Raw genomic sequence first — 19,791 nt, forward strand, 5'->3', positions numbered from 1 at the left:
ATTTTTTTCTAGATGATACAAAGCCTTTTATTTATCTTTTAATTATTTCATTTCAATAAAACTTCCACTAGAGGGCATACAAGGAAAAGTAGAAACAAAACTTTCAATCTGAGGAAAAAAAATGAACCCTCATAATGATAAATTTATTACTTCTCTGTACCAAGGGCAAAATGGTTGGTGAGTCTGCATGTCACACTTTTATCGTATAGTTCAGTATTATCTACTGTTTTTACTCTGCTTTAAAAAACAATCAAATTTTAGCTGGTGAGATTAATGAAATAATTATGAAAAAGAAGACTCTGACAATGATAAAATTCTATGAATTGGACATCCATTTCCAGCTATCAGAATAGTTTTATTATATTAACCTTCCCACTAACAAAGGCTGTAAAAGCTAACACAATACAAAATATGTTTGAAGGCTTTGTAGAAAACTAATGCAGCCAGAATATGAGAAGCCAGTATCTTGGGGAGAAAAGAGGCATTTATTGAACTGAGTACTAAATGCTCTATCACTTTTTCTCTTGAGGCATTTACCAATTCCTGGGTAGCATAAGCAGAAAGTTGTACCTCTAGACCTTCTTGTGGAGGATAAAGACAAAAATTGGAGTTCAAGGGTACCAACCAAACACTTTAAGGATTAAGAGTCCAGAAAAAAGGGAATAGCAGAAAGTAAAAGGAACCATGCAGAGAAGTGATCTGCTGGTCTTTTATTTTCAGGGCATATACAGATTCCTAAGATACATAAAATATGTATGGAGAGGTAAGAGGAAGACCATAAAACAGCTGCTAAGAGACTGAAAAGAATAGCTTTTAGCATTCCCATAAAACTGAGGAGACAAAATTTATCATTCATGATCCTTAAAAGGTAAGTGGCTTAGGTAAAATCCCAACTTTGAGTTGAGATCGCTGAAGGGCTATAAGGGAAATACAGATGAATCCTGAAACCCAACCTTGAACCATCATAATCACTGATTAGATCAAGGTTTAACTCCCAGTCCGAAGAAAATATTTACTGGCGGCAAACAGACCTATATAAATGTTTATACATACTATCTAACATTCAATAAAAAATTACTAGGCATTCTAGAAGACAAACCAAGCGATCATAAGAGAAAGGGACAATTAAAAAAGACTTATATGGGGGAATCCCTGGGTGGCGCAGCGGTTTAGCGCCTGCCTTTGGCCCAGGGCGCGATCCTGGAGACCCGGGATCGAATCCCACGTCAGGCTCCCGGTGCATGGAGCCTGCTTCTCCCTCTGCCTATGTCTCTGCCTCTCTCTCTCTCTCTGTGTGTGTGTGACTATCATAAATAAATAAAAATAAAAAAAAAGACTTAGATGGATGTTACCAGAAACATACTTTAAAATAAGTGACTAATACGCTTCAGAAAATAGAAGACAAAGAAAAAATTTAATTACAAACCTGAATTTTAGGGAAAAAAAAGAGTTAAGCAGAAATTCTAAAACTAAAAAATAGGATTACTGAAATTAAGTTAATAGATTATTTTAATAGCACATTAACTGCAGCAGCAGTTTAGTAACCTGAAAGTTAGGAGGAGGCCAGGAGAAAATACCCAGAGTGAAATATGGAAAGGAAAAACAATGGAAAATAAAAAAAGATGGTTAAGAGACACATGTGATATGGATATAATGGTCTAAATCTCAGGTACGGGGCGGGGAGGGGAGAGAGAGAGAGAATATGAATGAATGAGGCAAAAGCAATTATCTGAAGATATATTGGCTGAAAAACTTCCCGGACTCACAAAATATATCAAACAACAGAATCGAAAAGTTCTATAAACCCCAAGCTGAACAAATTCAAAGAAAGATATACTTAGGAATATTACAGCAAAGTTGCTCAAAATAAAAAACAAACAGGGATCCCTGGGTGGCTTAGCGGTTGAGCACCTGACATTGGCTCGGGGCATGATCCTGGAGTCCCGGGATCGAGTCCCACGTCGGGCTCCCTGCATGGAGCCTGCTTCTCCCTCTGCCTGTGTCTCTGCCTCTCTCTCTCTCTCTGTCTCTCATGAATGAAGAAATAAATAAAATCCTTTAAAAAAATACAAAAAAACCCCAGAAAATCGTAAAACCGACCAAAGGATAAAATACAGTATCTTCAACAAGAAGACTAACAGCTTTTCAATAGAAACAAAGGAAGCAGGAGACAGCAAAATGTAGCTTTAAAATATCAAAAGTAAATAACATCTAACCTAGAAGCCTGTGCTCAATTAAAATGACTTTCAAAATTAAAGTAAAATAAAAAGGTTTTCAAACAAAAACAGACTTTGTCACCAGCAAATACAGTGAAGAAAGGTTTCAGAAGACAAATGATCCCTGATTGAAACATGAAACTATAAGACGGAATTAAGAATACCAGAGAGAGGGAGACCTGGGGTGGCTCAGCGGTTGGGCATCACGGCGTGATCCTGGGGTTTGGGATCCAGTCCTGCGTCGGGCTCCCCACAGGGCGCCTGCTTCTCCCTCTGTCTATGTCTCTGCCTCTCTCTGTCTCTTATGAATAGATAAGTAAAATCAATCAATCAATCAATCTATCTACCTAGAATACCAGAGATAATACGTTAAATCTAAATAAGAATTCATAACAACATAATTGATGGCAATAATAAAATAATGAGGGATCCCTGGGTGGTGCAGTGGTTTGGCGCCTGCCTTTGGCCCAGGGCGCGATCCTGGAGACCCGGGATCGAATCCCACGTCAGGCTCCCGGTGCATGGAGTCTGCTTCTCCCTCTGCCTGTGTCTCTGCCTCTCTCTCTCTCTCTCTGTGTGACTATCGTAAAAAAAGTGACTAATGTAAAATAAATAAATAAATAAAATAAAATAAAATGATGATAATTATATGCTGTGAGGTTTAAAACACATAGAGATTTAAAATATATGACACCACCACCACAAAGGTAGGAGTGGGATGAGCAAATGGAGTTAAAATATTCTGATTCCTGACATTGTCCAGGAATTGGTAAAAGTATTTGTATATAATGGACTCATAAGTAAAAAGTACATGCTAACAATCTCTGTAGAGTAGCCACTCAAAGAACAACAGAAGAATGAATAACTAGCAAGACAGGAAACTGAATAAGAAAAGATAAAAATCTAAAAGCAATCTTGATGAAAAAGAACACCAACGAAATGAAACATATATCAGCAAGTACCCTAAATGCCAGTGAACTAAATATTCCTATTAAAAGGAAAATATTGTTAATCAATCTGGATTTAAAAAAAGAACTGTCTGTTGCTAACTGTATATAAAAGCACACACAAAGGCTGAAAGTAAAATGACGGAAAAAGATACTATACAAACACTAAAAGAAAGCTGATACCACTCTACTAATAATATTACATAAAGTATATTATAGTAAAGGAGCATTACTAAACATGCAGAGGAATATACTTCATAAAAGGTTAATATATCAGGAATATGGTGACCTTAAAACATAAGCAAAAGCTGATCAAGATAGAAATCATAGTAACTGACAGAACAAGTGAGCAAAAAACCTGTAGTCATTGAGGAGGTTTGAGTAACAGAACAAATAAATGTTGCCTAATTAATATACATGGACCATTATACCACCTATTGCCAAATTATTAGAAGTGAACATGAACATCAAAAACTGACCACATTCTGGGCCATAAAGAAAATATCAACAAACTGTAAAGATATGAAATCACACAAAACTGTGTTCTCTGACCACAGTGAAATTAAGACAGATCATTAACAAAAATAAAACTAAGAGATTAAAAAAAACTGTGATATATTCAAACACTGGACTATTTATCAGCAATAAAAAGTAAACTACTGATATATAAAACATAGATATACCTCAAAAATCTTATGCTGAGTGAAGAATTCAGATACTAAGAGTATATACTGTATGATGCACTAAACAGAACACTAATCAGGGAAGAAAAAAAAATAACAGTGGTTGCCTCTACGGTTCAGAGATTGTCTTGGAAGGGACCTAAGGAACATCCCAGAATAATGGAAAAATGTTCCGTATTTTGAAAGGGATGTGAGCTGTGTGGGTATATTTATTTGTCATTCTCCAAATTGTACACTTAAGATCTGTACATTTCACTTTGTAAATCAGATTTCAATGAAAAAGCAGAATAAAAAATAGACCAAATGATGTAAGTTTTATAGATATATGGATGGATTACTATATCTAAGTACATGTGGATGATAATCAATCCAACTTGGGCAGGACAAATACATAGAAATTACAAGACTTGTTACCTCTGGGGAAGAAAGAAGTGAAACGAATATGATTGGGGAGGATGCACAGCAGCCTTTAATCATAGCTTATTATTTTAAACATGCTTAAAGCAAAATTAGAATCATGAGTAAAAACATGGCTTTCCAAAGACTATATGAGTCACAGCTTTGATATGTAGAAGTTTTATGTTTTTCTTAATTTTTAGTAAGTCGTAATGGCTTTAATAAGGGCCAATGAATATTAAAAATCAGTATCTTGACAAGATCCAGTAAATTCTTGACCAAGTAAAGGTCCTAATTAGTGTACAGTTCTACAAAGACATACTAACAGGAGATATTAAACTTTCCCAACAAAAATAGATCCACTTGTGTATAGGTATTCATGAAGTTGCCATAACACTGGAAAGTGGGGAAAATTTTCAAAAGGAAATATAATTGTAGCAGTATGCTTCTTATTGACTAAAATACCATCTTTATGCGTACAAGATAAGCATAATGGAGAAATAAATTAATTCTTTTAGTCTTATGCTTCATTATATCAACAATTCATCCTTTTTCTTCAGCACAGACCATTAATAGGTAGGAAGTAACTTATTCTGGTGGGAATCACTAAAATAGTGTATTTAAGTAACAAAAAAACCTTTCATTTTTGAAAGCTATGAAATCATGAGAGAAAGCTTAAAATGCTATTTTTACACTGTTCACTTCTTTCAGGACTTCTAGTATTGGCGGACAACCCTGAATACAAAACATATAAACCAAGACAACTCTGAAATAAGTAACAAACCATATTTCATTTGATATATGACACCATCAATTTTAAGAGGCACACCAATTTCAGAGATATGTGAAAAAAAGTATAATACATGAAATATGATTATTTCAAATTAGTTTTTTGTGTGTGTGTGTGTGTGTGAAAATGCATATGGTGACCTAAGCCTAATCAAAACTCAGAAGAGACTTAAGATGGGATTATAATTTCTAATTACAAAAAATCTGGAACAATTATACTCAAAAATTGGGTAATCCTTTTGAGGAGTGTTAGACAAACTACAGCTTCACTTAAAAAGAAAATCATTCCTTCAGCAGTTAGAACAGTTTAAAGACTAACTGCTGAAGTCAGAGTGTATCTAACTTTCCATTTAGCCAACATCCTGTATCATTGCTTTCTTTGCTAAGCTACTAGAAAGGGTGATTCACATCCATTCTTTCCATGTCCCCAACTCTCATTTACTCTGGATCCACCAAAATAATAATCCAGGTATTTGCTATATTGAAATATTTAACTAATTTTTAAAGTTCAGTTAAAAGAATATCCTTATACATTTATGTACATTTTATTAAAGTGATAAAAATGTTTAAATAAAAATAGTATATATACTTATTAGTTTAATTTTATAGATCAGTCAAAAATATGCATTTCAGAAATTGTGCTCTTATAATAAAGCACAGGAAATATTATCAATTTAAGTAAATGTGACATTTGGTAAGCATTTACTATGAAATGGCAGCATGTTAAATACTTTCATATTCATTATCTTGTTTTAATTCTCACAGCTACCCTGCTAGCTAGTTAGGTATCACATCTATAAATCACTGAAGAAAATTAGCTTTAAATATTTCAAAAATACTTGATGACTATATTAGCTTGGACAAATTGGTGAGACAGTATCCGGACTTAGACCTTCAGCCTCTAAGTCATGTTTCATGTCTTCTATGGCATAAGTGGATTGACATATTATTACTTCACAAATAATGTTTCAGTTAAGTTTTGCAAATAAAACAAATGATCATTCTATCAAAGTCAGTAAGAACTTAATACCAAATGAAAGAACTGTGAAGGAATAAAAAAATATGTAGCCCTAGGGTAGTTAGGGTTCACAGGGAAATCAAGAGAACATGAAAGGACAACATATGAGATGTACAAAAATGTGAACAAGATAGTCACCCATCCCAAATCATAGCTTATGAACAGAAGTACCCTTGTGGGCTTAATAGCAAAAGAAAGCATCATACACTATTAACCTGGCACTTGAAGACACAATTTGAATGCAGTGAGGGAAGATGATGATATTCCACGTTGAAGAGTAACAAAAGCAAAAAACATAGAGGCAGGAATGATTATGTATCTGAGGAACACTGCTGAAATGAAATGAAAAAGAAGTTAGACTTTCAGGAATAGTGAGAAGTAATTAAGGTGGGATCAAATTACAGAGAGGTTTGGCCTTTATCTAATAGACAAAAAGGAAGTGTGTTCTACAGATAACAGCACACAAGACTGAATAAAGAACAGACTTAGTGTAGTCAAAAATATCAATTAGGAGGCAATTAAAGTAGCCCTTTAGGTGGGATTAGAGATCAAAATTGCAATGAATTTAAGAGACAATATAAAGAACAAATTACGGACAAATTATATATGAAAGTGAATGAAAAGTCTGAGCTAAGTATCAATTTTTCTTGCTACAAATTTATGCTCAAAATTCAAAATTAATAATTGCTTTAAGCATACAGTTAAAAGGAAATACAATTGTGGCCCTGAAGAAAATACATTTCAGGTGACATGGTAAATCATCAGGACTGTCCACCCAATGTGGCTGATTCTCCTGTGCCACAGTCAATTATACTTCCTCCCTCCGCTGAAGCTAGATATGACCATGTGACCACAAATAAATAAAAGAAATAGCACGGGTCTCTTTGAAGTGGAAGCTGTAGTAACTAACACACAACTTACCACTGGTCTTAGACACCAATAAAACAAAGTCAAGTCAGAATTTAGAAGTTATTTTTATATATTTGATTTAAAGTCTTGGTTTCTGTGCATGTGTTTTCAGAGATCAGTGTCAAGGGCTTTCATCAAGTAGCTTTTCTCACTTCTACCCTCTGCATTTCATACTTTCAAAAGGACCAAATAGATTTCCAGGTTTATGAATAGTAATATTAATGCCATGCCCTATGTAGGCAAGGTAACACTAAAGTATTTGTCAATGTTCACATACATGTAAAACTGCTAATAACGGTAATTTCAGCTCCTATATTCAGATAAAGAAAGAACAGGTAAATAAAAAGATGGGCAAAGAATATCGATAGGCAATTTATAAAGATATATAGGAAAAAGCCCCCCACAAAATAACACTTTCTAGTAGTTTTCTAAATAAGCTGTTTTTAAAATTATTTCTGAAAATATTGTGACTTCAGCCTGTTTTCAGAGCAAAGATATGTCACATATTTACTTACAACTAGAAAACAAGTTAATCTTGTAATCCAAAATTACACCTCAGTTTACCAAATGCTCCAGTGACATTTACAACTAAATTTATACTCAGGGAAAGTAAGTAACATTTTTCCCAGAGTATTTTCTGTCTATTAAAACAGGCAATAACATTCAACAAGTTAACAATCACACAATTATTACGTCAAAACCTTGGATATCAGTTACTGTGTGCTATCTTATCAACAGTAATAAAAACATCTATTGAAATTAAAATGCCACATCATTTTATAAAACCTTTATCTCATGTCTGAGCAATCCGAATACAATAAATTTCTCTACCAGGAAAATTGCCTTCTAAATGTAAAAATATACATATATATTTTTAATATAAGAAATGTTTCAAAAAAAGGTTTCAGAAAATTTGAGGAACCCATACCATTCCCAAAAACAGAAATTATAATTATATATACTTTCTGGAAACTTATTATTACTCTAACAATAAAAATCTCAACTCCAAATTTAAGGCTAGATTAAAGAAGTTTTCAAATTTTATTATACATCCAATCATCTATTACAGACCTTTTAGACTTTAATAATTTATAATGTCATTGGTTACTACATTATCAATATAAAAAGAAAAGTAAGGAACGGTAAGTCTATACCATGGCACAACTGCCAAGCTACAAGTAATTAGACAGCAGGCCACCTTTTATTCAGGGCTAAATATGACTAAGCTACACTAAAGTGATAATATTTTTGTGTTCACATACTCTCCTTTGACATCTATGGACTTTTAAAATCAAAACATTCAACTATCTATAATAATTTAGGAAAAAAAAATCCCAAGATATAAGGCAGTTAACACAGACATGTTTTGCAACAATTAGAAAAGACCATGTGGTTTAAACTGGTCATGTTGAAAAATTCTAAATATAGATAGACAAGATGGGAAACATTAATACATTCCAATGGTGGGTTCTGTTTGGATTAACTGTTGTAAATTCTGTTATCAAACCTGTGCTACAGTCAAAGTTTTAAATACTTGGGGGACGCCTGGGTGGCTCAGCAGTTGAGCATCCGCCTTCTGCTCAGGGCATGATCCCGGAGTCTGGGGATCGAGTCCCACATCAGGCTCCTTGTAGAGAGCCTGCTTCTCCCTCTGCCTGTGTCTCTGCCTCTCTCTGTGTGTCTCTCATGAGCAAATAAAATCTTTAAAAAATAAAAATAAAAAAATAAATACATACAAACATACATACATACATACTTGGGAGCCACTTTTCTGTTCTGTAAAAACCATTATCTACCAAAGAGTTGTAAGGATTATATTAGAGAATATATTTAAGAGCAATCAACACACTGCCTGGTACAGTTTCATTTAAAAACAAGCTAAAGAACTAACCCCCAAAACAAGTTCTAAAGCCAAAAAAAAAAAAAAGCCCAAAACAAAACCCAAACCAGTATTAAATTTCCATATTTTGCTAGACACAGTACACTGTGCTAAGACTTGTCAGTAGCAAGGTCCAAGAGAAACATAAGATGTGATTTGTATTAACTTTGAAATGGCTTTCAAGGTGTCATTTTTTTGACCATTTGTCTCATAGGAGGAAAAATAGAAGTAATTTTAAAAATTAAGAAAAAGTAATTTTAAAAATCAAGATAGGTCTATATGTAGTAATATAGAAAGTTGATCATTAAATATTAAATTAGTTCTATTTTAAACATGATAAGCGTCTTCATGGAATACAAGGAATTAAAGAGCTAACAGAAAACCTGTAAGTAAAAAAACAAAACATTTAGAAGATGCAGATTTCTACTTCCAATTAATGCCAAGCTAATGTGTACCAGAACTGTGAAGGCATCAAAACAGCTAAATGAAATTTTAATTTCTTAAAAACTGAAGGGCTAATAATATATTGAAGAACTACTAAGCCAAAATCTAGATGGCAAAAACCCAGAGGTAAATCAACTTAGCATTTGTGGTTGCTTTTGCCTGCAGAGCATTTGCCAGTCCAGAAGAACCCAATCGGAAAATGAGCTGTGGCTTTGGAGGTAGTGAACATGAAGAGGAAGAAAATCAAAGTTCTGGGCCTATAAGAAGTAGAAAGTTTACTAAACCACACCCGACACACATTAAGCTGGGGCTCTAAGGGCTACACCTTCAAGGTAAGGATGAGCCAGAAATAAACTAGTATCCTTAGTATACATCACCAAATGATCCAGGGGACTTCAAACCCTGAACTTTAGTTAGGTTACATGAGTCCTGGGCTGATGGTGCCCAGGGCACCTTTTGAAACACATAAATTCCTACCTGGTGGCCTCATATTATTCCTACAAGTAAGTTTTAGAATATAATGACTAGCACCTAGTCATGAATCAGAAGCATGAAAAGCTACTGCTAACAGAAAGGATCAAGGGTCTTGGTGGATACCAAGACTTCAAATATTGTAATTATTTCATGTAGACTACAGTTGACCCTTCAACAACATGGACTTGAATTGCATGGGTCCACTTAGGCACAGATTTTTTTTTTTTCAATAAATACAGGGGTGTCTGGGTGGCTCAGTTGGTTAAACATCCAATTCTTGATTTTGGCTCAGGTCATCATGATGTCAGGTTGTGGGACTGAGCCCTGGACATCGGGCTCAACACTCAGTGTGAAGTCTGCTGGAGGTTCTTTCTCTCCCTCTCTCTGTGTTCCCCCTCACTCTCTCTCTCTCAATATATAAGTCAACAGAATCTTTAAAAAAAAATACAGTACAGTATTATAAATATATTTTCTCTTATGATTTTCTCAACATTTTTTCTCTAGCTTACATCATTGTAAGAATACAGTATATAATACATATAACACACAAGTTAATTGACTGTTCATGTTATTGGTAAGGTTTCTGCTCAACAGAAGGCTAGTAGTAAAGTTTTGGGGGAATCAAAAGTTACATGCAGATTTTCACCTTACGGGGGTTGGTGTTCCCAATCCCCGCATTTATTCAAGGGTCAATTGCATACATTTGTCATATTAAAGAAGTTCTAATTTAGAGCTTGAAAGTGTTTTCAGGGAACAAAGAGCTGTAAAAAAAGTGACACTGTCAGGGTGCCTGGGTGGCACAGTCAGTTGACTGTTCTACTCTTGGTTTTGGTTCAGGTACAGATGTCAGAGTCCTGGGATCAAGCCCCATGTCCAGCACCACACCCAGTGTGGAGCGTGCTTGGGATTCTCTCTGCCCCTCCCCCTGCATGCCCACACATTGTTTGCTCTCTCAAATAAATAAATAAATCTTAAAAAAAAAAAAGTGACACTGACAGTTAAAAAAAAATCAAACAGAATTTCTAGAAAGTAACTGAAATTATTAACTGAACTGTTGAGCTTAATAAATTAGAAGCAATAAATTAGAAGTGAGATTCAGTGATGGAGAAGGCGGACTGAAAATTCTTATTCAGAATGTGACTCAGTGAAACAAAGACATGAGGGGAAAAAAGAGAGAACTGAGGTCTAACAGATATACAATTAGAGAGGAAAGAGGAAAGAACAGGGTAGAGATAATATTTGAAAATAAATGAGACTTTTCCAGAACTGAGGTATTAATCTAAACTTTAAAAAAATGCTGGTCATACTGGGGCTTGGTGTGGGACATAAAGACATCTTAATGATTCCATGTTAAAGTGAGGGATTTTTTTTCATTAACCAATTTCAAGATGAAACATAAGAAATGTCAGAAATGTTGGAAGAAGCTAAGAAAATTTCTCAGAGACACCTAGGAATCAAATGGTATTTGCAGATTTTAAAATCTACTTACATACATTATTTGAAAGCAACATAAAATTTCAAAGCGGATGAGAGTTGCTCTTTCAAATAATCTTTATCTAATACATTAGAATATTAATATATGTTCACCATAATAATGAACTAAAATGGCTAAAGAAGTAGAAGAAAAGCTAAAAATAATATAGAGCATTTAGTGATATTGGTCTTCAACACACATATGCAAACAGCTTGCTTTATCAAACAGCAACAAACACCAAACGTGATTTCCCAAAAAAACAATTCAGTAGGTAAAACAAAGCAGCAGATAGTCCACAGGTAACTGAGGAACAGATGTAAGCTGCTGGTCTCCAGCTTACCTGGGATCTCAGGCTAGTAAGGTGAGCAATGCTCAAAAAGACTGAAAGGGGAGGAGGGCGGGGGGTGGGGGTGAGTGGGTGACAGGCACTGAGGGGAACACTTGACGGGATGAGCACTGGGTGTTAATTCTGTATGTTGGTAAATTGAACACCAATAAAAATTAATTTATTTTTTAAAAAAAGACTGAAACTTCAGATGCTTGGAGCAGAACTTTACATTAGAAAAACATACTAAATTATACACTGAAAATGGTTAAAATGACAAGTTTTATGTTATGTATACTTTACTACATTTTTCTACCATAAAAATTTTTTTCAAAAACGAAAAGGAAAAAAGGGAGGGAATAAGGATTGAAACTAAAATTCCTAATATTTTAATAGGTTTTGATTTTTATCACTAATGAATTATCCATAAATTTCCCACTAAGTCTTAACTGTACTCTCCTGTGTCCTGAGATTTTTTTTCATTGCCACCACACTATCCCCAACTGTCCACTAATGCTATTCCTTCTTATAAAATCTGCAGCTGAAAAGCAGTATTTCCCATGACTTATTCTTTTCAGCTCTATCAAGATCCTCATTTTCTGCAAGAAAAGAGTTCAATTATTGCACTACTTTATGCTATGAGCTTAAAATAAAATAAAAAAATTAAATCACATCTAAAAATGAATAATTTTCCAGGTATTTCTCACATTTGTTAATTAGATGCAAATTGTTCTTTTCTTCAATCATGCTGTAAAATTCTCTATTTTAGTTGAGAACATTTCAATTCAAATTTCATGTTCTTTCAGATTCATCAGCTTTTCTGGGATTTTCAGTTTTGAAACTGTGGCTGCCTCATAGTTTTAGCTTGAGATGCTAAGCTATTGTTATTTTAGTGCAAATGGATTTTTTTTTTCCCTCAAATACACCTTGTATATACAAAAGGTACTTTCTAGATCTTATGGAAGTAGAATAATCTAGAACCCAAGACAATGGCTTGCTTGACTTCTCCTTTGTGTGTTTACAAGATAATAAGTAATTGGAAGGGTAAAGATTTTGCTCTCTATAATACAGTGCAGAAGCAGTAGAAAAAAAATGAAGAGTACCAGCAAAAAAGAATTTCCCATTGAACCCAGAATGGCAAATTATTTCAAGCCACTTCTGAGGGTAAAAATTAAAATTGTAGGACTCATCAAGGCTTACTTCAGCTAGGTGTCTTGGAGTTCCCAATTCCTAAGTACAGTCAAATCCAAAGTAAAAACTAACTAGGGATTATACCATATATGACAGAATAAAAGTTCCTGTGAATTGATTTGCTAAAAATCTGAAGGTAGTTTTCCAGATCTTAAAAAAAAAAAAAAAAAAAAAACTGGTTGTTAAATACTGATTAACCACTCTATAAGCCTTGCCTTTTCTCACACTAGTTTCTCAACCAGAGCACTATGATATTTTGGGATGGGTACTTCTTTGTTTTGAGAGGCTATCCTATCTACTGTGGATGTTTAGCAGCATCCATTATGCCAGTAGCATTCTCTAAGCCAGTGGAATCTCCTGGACGTGACAATCAAAAATATCTCCAGACATTACAACGTGTCCACTGGGAGACAAGATAGACACCTGCTGTCTAGGTGTCATAGAAATTAAACTCAATTAAGAGGAAAAAAAAAACCCTTCTAAAGTCAAGTATAGTTATTTCTATATATCAGGCACTAGATCATTATTATTTGAATGAATTATGAGTAATAATTCTATTCAGGCTAGACATATTTCTGTTGGATAGTCTATTTCCTACTCTATTCATTTTGAAAATTAAATGAAACAGAGGTTAAATAAAACAGAAGACAGAGGGAGATGAGGAAAGACTTCAGAAATTTTAAGCTGATTCATTTTTTAAATTACTGACATTTCAACAGATCCAAGATACGGTTACTGCATGTTTTCAACACATCTAGATGCTATCACCTACATGATATAAGTGGAAAAGTCTTAGAAAAATGAAAATATTTCAATATATCACTTTGGAATTCTTAATATTTGCACAGAACTGTTTAGCAGGTAAGTGTTATACAAAAAGAACACTAAGAGGTTTTACTATTATAGCTTAATCACGGTTTTGAGTGTATGATTCAAGAAAAATGATAGTTTATTACCTTCCTTTCCCCCTCATTTCAAATTCTTAGAACATTTCCCTAAAAATTAAAAGTTGAAAGACTACTTTCATGATATGCCCTTTCTTTTGATAATTTTATAACACTGGAACCATGACCTTGTGACCTATTACCATTCCTCAACTTTATGGCCAAGTAAACACACACTGTGTATGATTTTTAAAAAATGATGCTATCAAATGTTTAGCAGGCTGATAAAGAAAAATATCCATAGTTTTTAATAGATAAGGCTCTTACCTACAAGGAACATTTGGATCAGCATTTCTTGAAAGTAGTAGCTCTACACACTTTAAGATCTGTTCCTCTGAGCCACATGCAGAACACGCAGTTATCAAAATAGTTTGCTTATCTGTAGTGAAAAGAAAAGCAAGGAAATGCCCCCACACATCAAGAAATGTCTCTGACTTCTTTCATCATTCAAGGGATTCTAAATATTTACTGTACTCTTTAAAATTTTATAACCTATTCCCAAAGCTCTTACTCTCAGTAGATAACTGTTTTCTTTCACCAAAAAATGAGTTTAGGGATAAACTGCCTTAATCTCCAAAATACAGCTACATTTCTTAATTTCCCTTCCTTATTCCTTTTTTCCTTTTAAGAAAACAAGAGAGTGGTAAGAACATGGATGCTGTATAAAGATACTGCTTGGAGTCGAACAGTTTTTGGTTGATTAAAATTTGCATTGCTGAACTTGTAGTTGAAAGTCAATACCCGATATTCTCTGATTTCACTTATTTCTCATTCATTTAACAGCTCAATGAAATCTGGCTTTTATCCAAACCATCCTACTGCAAATGACCTATCTGCCATATCCATTGGTTTCTTTCTGGTCCTTTTCTACTGGGATCTCTCAGAATTCCCTGTTTCCTAAAAACTTCTCTTGACCCCTATGGCACACAGAGATCACAGACCAAAAAAATAAAAACACTTTTCAGCTAAGAGTTGGGGAATTCAAATAGGTCATGGCAGCTATAGTTTATATCAGTGATTTAATCCTGATAAGTATAAAAATTCTAATCTCAGTTCTGCCACTGAGAAACTATGACTACAGTGATTACTTAATATCTCAGTAGACCTAGTTTATAGATAGGAAGTTGCCCTCTTTACCTGATGGGGTTACTGCTGAATACATAAAAGAATTTATGTGAACATGCTAAGAAAAATATAAACTGTTTTATAACTGTAAATATTCCTCCGATTACAAGAACTAAAGAAAGAAATCTATTATTTTTTTAGTTTATTTTTTAGTTTTTATTTAAATTCCAGTTAACATACAGTGTAATCAGATTCAACACTTACACACAACACTTGGTGCTCATCACAAGTGCACTCCCCATCATCTGTTAACCCATCCCCCATCCATCTCTCCTCTGGTAACCATCAATTTGTTCTCTATGGTTAAGAAAACTATTATTTTTTTTAAAAGCAGAATATTTTATACACGTTCAGAAATCTCATTCCTAAGCCCAGTTTTCATTGGGTGATATTTTAAAATGACAAAATAAAAAGAAAAACCAATCACAGCAGGTTAAATACAAAACTACTGATAAGATGGGAAATTACATAAAATAGAGAAGAAAACAGAGTAGAAATGGTTTTACAAATATCTAATGTAGATACAAAGTAAATGTGAAAATTAATTCTAAAGTGAAATCTATATTTAAATTATGAAATGATTCAATAATTTATATACCTATTAGAAACATGTTAAAAATAAGCAATAATTCAATATAATAAACTGGATGTGCACATATACTTATTTTTCAAAAGCATTCAAAGCAGTACAGAGTAGAAATTATCTAGTAACAAAAAACATGTGGATTTAATAAGCTATCTTTGAAACAACCTTAGGTAATATAATTCAGAGTTGAGTTTTAAATTCTAAAGAGTGATTTTCAAATAATTTTTGACAAAATTATCAGCTTTTGTTTTCTTTCAATGCATTTTTCCTTTGAAAAATAACCCAAGCCCTCCAGCAGAGAAGTCAAAAGTTCTACGGAAACTCTTTTGGAAAGAGAGGCTCCCCTCACCCCCCCCCCCCCAAAAAAAAAAATCTATGGTTTTTAACTTGACTTTGTATCTTAATTACAGAATATGATTGGAAGGTTTTTTTTTTAATTGCTTTGCTTTTTTTCACTTTGCCTAACAGCTACTTGGGAATCCAGAAAATCACAGAAAACAACATAATCAGTTGAGTTATCTCAACATCTTACCTTATTTTTTTTTCAGGTGCAAAGGTTTGTTTTAAAGTGAATATATAAAAACTGAGCGTGGAAAGTGTGTATCACCACCCCTAAACAGACTATAATTAGGCTTCTAAACAGAGATACATACAAAGTAAATACATATTTTAAATGTTTAAAACATCTTACCCTTATCAAAGCTTGCATTAGCACCTCTGTCCAAAAGGACCCGAACCAGTTCTACATTGGAAACACTAGCAGCATACATAAGCGGAGTCCATCCATACCGAAAGCTGGAATCGACACTAATGCCTGTCAACATAAAAAGCAACCCTTTAACAGCCTTCCCCACCAAAATAAAAATCACAGCCACCTTCATAAAAAAAAGTACTGTGCACAGTAACATATACCATGTACTCTAAAACAGAAACGAATTTCTTTGTAATAATGGCTTAAGTGTAAAAGGATCCACACAGTAAATGACTGTAGCTCAAAAACATTCAAAGTAACACTATATGGTTGGGGATACACACATATTTAATAAAAATATACAGACATGCATAAGAATGATAAATACCAACTATAGTACAGTGGTATCTCCAGGGTCAGGAGACAAACTGCTATACCATTTAGTATATCTGAAATATTTAGTAATTTAAAGAGAACCGAAGATATTAGCAGAATAACAAAAACTAGAGCCATCTTCCAACTATTAGAAGCAGCTGACTCAAAGGGAACCTTCATTTTTTTTTTTTATTAAGTTTCTCAACTGGTACAGAAATAGGTATCAAAACCAACAATGACTTTGGAAGGCAAAAACCTAAAAATATTTTTTAAAGTGTAAAATGATGACACCTGGTAGGAAATGCTAAATTAAGAGTTACCTGTGGAAGTTAAAAGACTTCAGGGTACTGAGGGAGAAAGTGGGCACAAAGCTATCTTTCTATGTATACCTATATATTTATTAGTGGCTTTTGAAAATTAATTCAAAAAATTTTTGTAATTAAAAAAAATCTCTAAAGGTTGACTAAGTATCTACTTTACCAGTAGTAGGTCTTTTCAAAATCTAATCTTTCAAGAGCCTCCATCATTTCACTGCACCTAGTTTTACTGCAAACTCAAGCCCCATGGCAAATTCTCTTTTCTAAAGCAAATTTCTGCCTATTCCATCCCAACCAGCACTATGCACGCTCTCACATGTGTTCATATTAGGTATTAAGCCTGTTTCAATTATTCAAATTTTATTGTTTCATTCTTCAATTACAAACTCAAGCTCCACTATCCACAAAGTCACACGGATCTTTCTTTCTTTTTTGTTAGAGCAGCTAATATTTACTTAACGTCCGTATGTTTTATGTATTCTTTCATTCTAATACACCCCAAAACCCTTCGATATAATGCATCCCCAACTTAAAAGGAGGAAATTAAAGCTTAAGGTTTGGTAACTTGGTCAAGATAATAGAGCCATCAGGGGCAGGGTTAGTAATCAAACTTGGAGCTGTACTGTTTCCTAAATGATTCCTCCTTCAGTAAGCCACGCAATGTCTCTAACATAAAAGGAAAACATATTGCTATATATGTCATTTACCTATGGCCTGTGTGAATCTTTTGGATTTACAGGTATATAGTAAATGTCTGTTACTCCTTTGGATAATTTCAATCACGATTATCAACAACTCATATATTCCTATTTTGGGTATTTTTTTTTCTTTTAAAGATCTTATTTATTTATTCATGAGAGACACAGAGAGAGGCAGAGACAGGCAGAGAGATAAGCAGGCTCCATGCAGGGAGCCCAGGATCATGCCCTGGGCGGAAGGCAGATGGATGCTCAACCGCTGAGCCACCGAGGCGTCCCCAACAACAGGTAACTAAAAACAGAACATTTAATCTGATCACAGAAAAATGTTATAGGAACCTGGACAGAATTATGACGCTTTGCATAAAGAAACTGATGCTCTGCAAGTTTAAATGACTTTCCCAGGGAACCACAACGAATAGGCAAAAAAGCTGGGATAGATATCCACAGCCTGTGATTCCTGCCTCAGGCCCCATTACACACATACACAACTAGCACGAAGAGAGAACAGAACTAAAATATATATTAACTAGAAACAATTCTGGAGACATACAATATTGCAGACAGGAAACGCTGAGAAAAACGTGTAAGAATCCCTGGTGTGAGGGCACCCGGGTGACTCAGCGGTTTAGCGACACCTTTGGCCCAGGGCGTGACCCCGGAGTCCCGGGATCGAGTCCCACTTCGAGCTCCCTGCATGGAGCCTGCTTCTCCTTCTCCTGCCTGTGTCTCTGCTTCTGTGTCTCTCATGAATAAATAAATAAAATCTTAAAAAGAAAAAAAAAAAAGATTACTGGAGTGGGGGAAGAACAGGCTTCTTGAAGGAAGTAGAAGAACTGATGGAAGCGACAGGGTGGCGCTTCAGATTCAAGGAAGAAAAGAAGGCAGAATGACGTCCGAGTCACGCAGGATTATACACAACCCTCGATACGCTCCACGCTCCTCGGACTTCCGCTAGAAAAAGCAACTCCGGATCTTTTCCAAGAAGGGGAGGGAGACGAGCGTTTGCAGCTGCGGACGAGCGTGTGCAAGGTGTACAAGGTGGAGACCATCCCTGGTGTCTCACCGGAATCCAGGAGCTCCTTGACCAATGAAGTATCTCCTGAGGTCAGTGCTTTTTTAAACGTCTCATTCTTTTCTTCGGGGAGTAATGGCCCTTTTAATTTCTAAAAACAAAAAAAAACATCAAAACAAAACAAAACAAAACAAAACAAAGGAGAAAGTAAAAAAAAAAATTTAAATTATCCGTGTTTTTGTACATCAGAAAGCCAGGATTGGCTTGGGGGGGGGGGGCACGTTCGGGGAGGGGGGAGGCGGAGGGCGGGTCCGCATACAAGGCTTGTTAGGAATTCATGTCCGGAATGACCTTGGAAGGGATGGGTAATGGGAGGGAGGGAGGGGAAAGGGGGGAGGGGAAAGGAGGGAGGGGAGGGAGGGGGGAGGGGAAAGGAGGGAGGGGAGGAGGGGGAGGGGAAAGGGTGAGGAGGAGAGGTACGAGGGGGGAGGGGAGACGAGGGGGGAGGAGAGAGGGCACGGGGGGGGGGGCAAAAGAGCTCCGTGGACCACCCAGAGAGGCACATTCGACGGAAAGACAACGCAGCAGAGGCCGGGAAATCTCGAGGGCTCGCGGGGCGTCTACAAGCCCCTTTCCATGAGGAAACACACTCAAGCAAGAAGCGTCACCAGGTGGAGCCCTCGAGGGCCCGGGGTGGGGGGCTGACCCAGGGGCGGCCAAAACGAGGCCTCGTGAGCTACCTGAACCGCCCGGTCGAGATACCCAATCTCCCAGCCGTCATCCTCGCTCTCGCTACTCTCGCCTCCACCGGCCACCGCCTGGCTGCGAAGCGCGCCGGCCGCCATGCCCGCCATGCCCACCGACGTCCCCCTCCGCACCTGCGCACTGCGGAAGCACGCAGGGGGCGCGAGAGAAGGTGCGCATGCGGAAGCCTTGGGCCCTCCTGCGCAGGCGCGTGGGCATGCGCAGTCGCGCGGGCATGCGCAGTCGCGCTCACTTGCCCTTGGCCTGGTCGTCGCACCTGTGGTGGGCGGAGGTGGCTTGAGGACCCGGTGGGCTTGAGGTGGCGGCTCTGGCCCCCGGCGGCCTTGCTTCTGCTCCGTGCTGACGCTCCCTTACAGGGACGGACTCGCTCTTCGTTCGGGGTAGGTGTGGGGTAGTCGTTTGAGGAAGTTCCCGCCCTCCGAGGTGGCGGACCGTGACGGGGACTGTGACGGCAAGTAGGACGAGGCTTCCTCCCTCCCTGCCAAAGCCGTCGCCACGCGCCGCCACGCGTAGACCGTCCTTCCCCTGAG

At 36.3% G+C, this 19,791-nt stretch overlaps 1 protein-coding gene across 1 annotated transcript in view; it reads right to left on the reverse strand.

Annotated features, from left to right (window-relative positions):
- Positions 1-19,350, reverse strand: part of ASZ1 (ankyrin repeat, SAM and basic leucine zipper domain containing 1) — a 52,220-nt gene extending 32,870 nt beyond the window's left edge. The window contains exons 1-4 of the mRNA XM_041728037.1: positions 19,237-19,350; positions 18,548-18,647; positions 16,092-16,214; positions 13,957-14,068 (exon numbers count right to left, since the gene is read on the reverse strand). Of these exons, the coding sequence (XP_041583971.1) occupies positions 13,957-14,068; positions 16,092-16,214; positions 18,548-18,647; positions 19,237-19,350 (449 nt within the window). The remainder of the gene's footprint in view (positions 1-13,956; positions 14,069-16,091; positions 16,215-18,547; positions 18,648-19,236) is intronic.
- Positions 19,351-19,791: the final 441 nt, after the last annotated feature.

This window comes from Vulpes lagopus, chromosome 13, assembly GCF_018345385.1.
Source record: "Vulpes lagopus strain Blue_001 chromosome 13, ASM1834538v1, whole genome shotgun sequence".
NCBI classification, from domain to species: Eukaryota; Metazoa; Chordata; class Mammalia; order Carnivora; family Canidae; genus Vulpes; species Vulpes lagopus.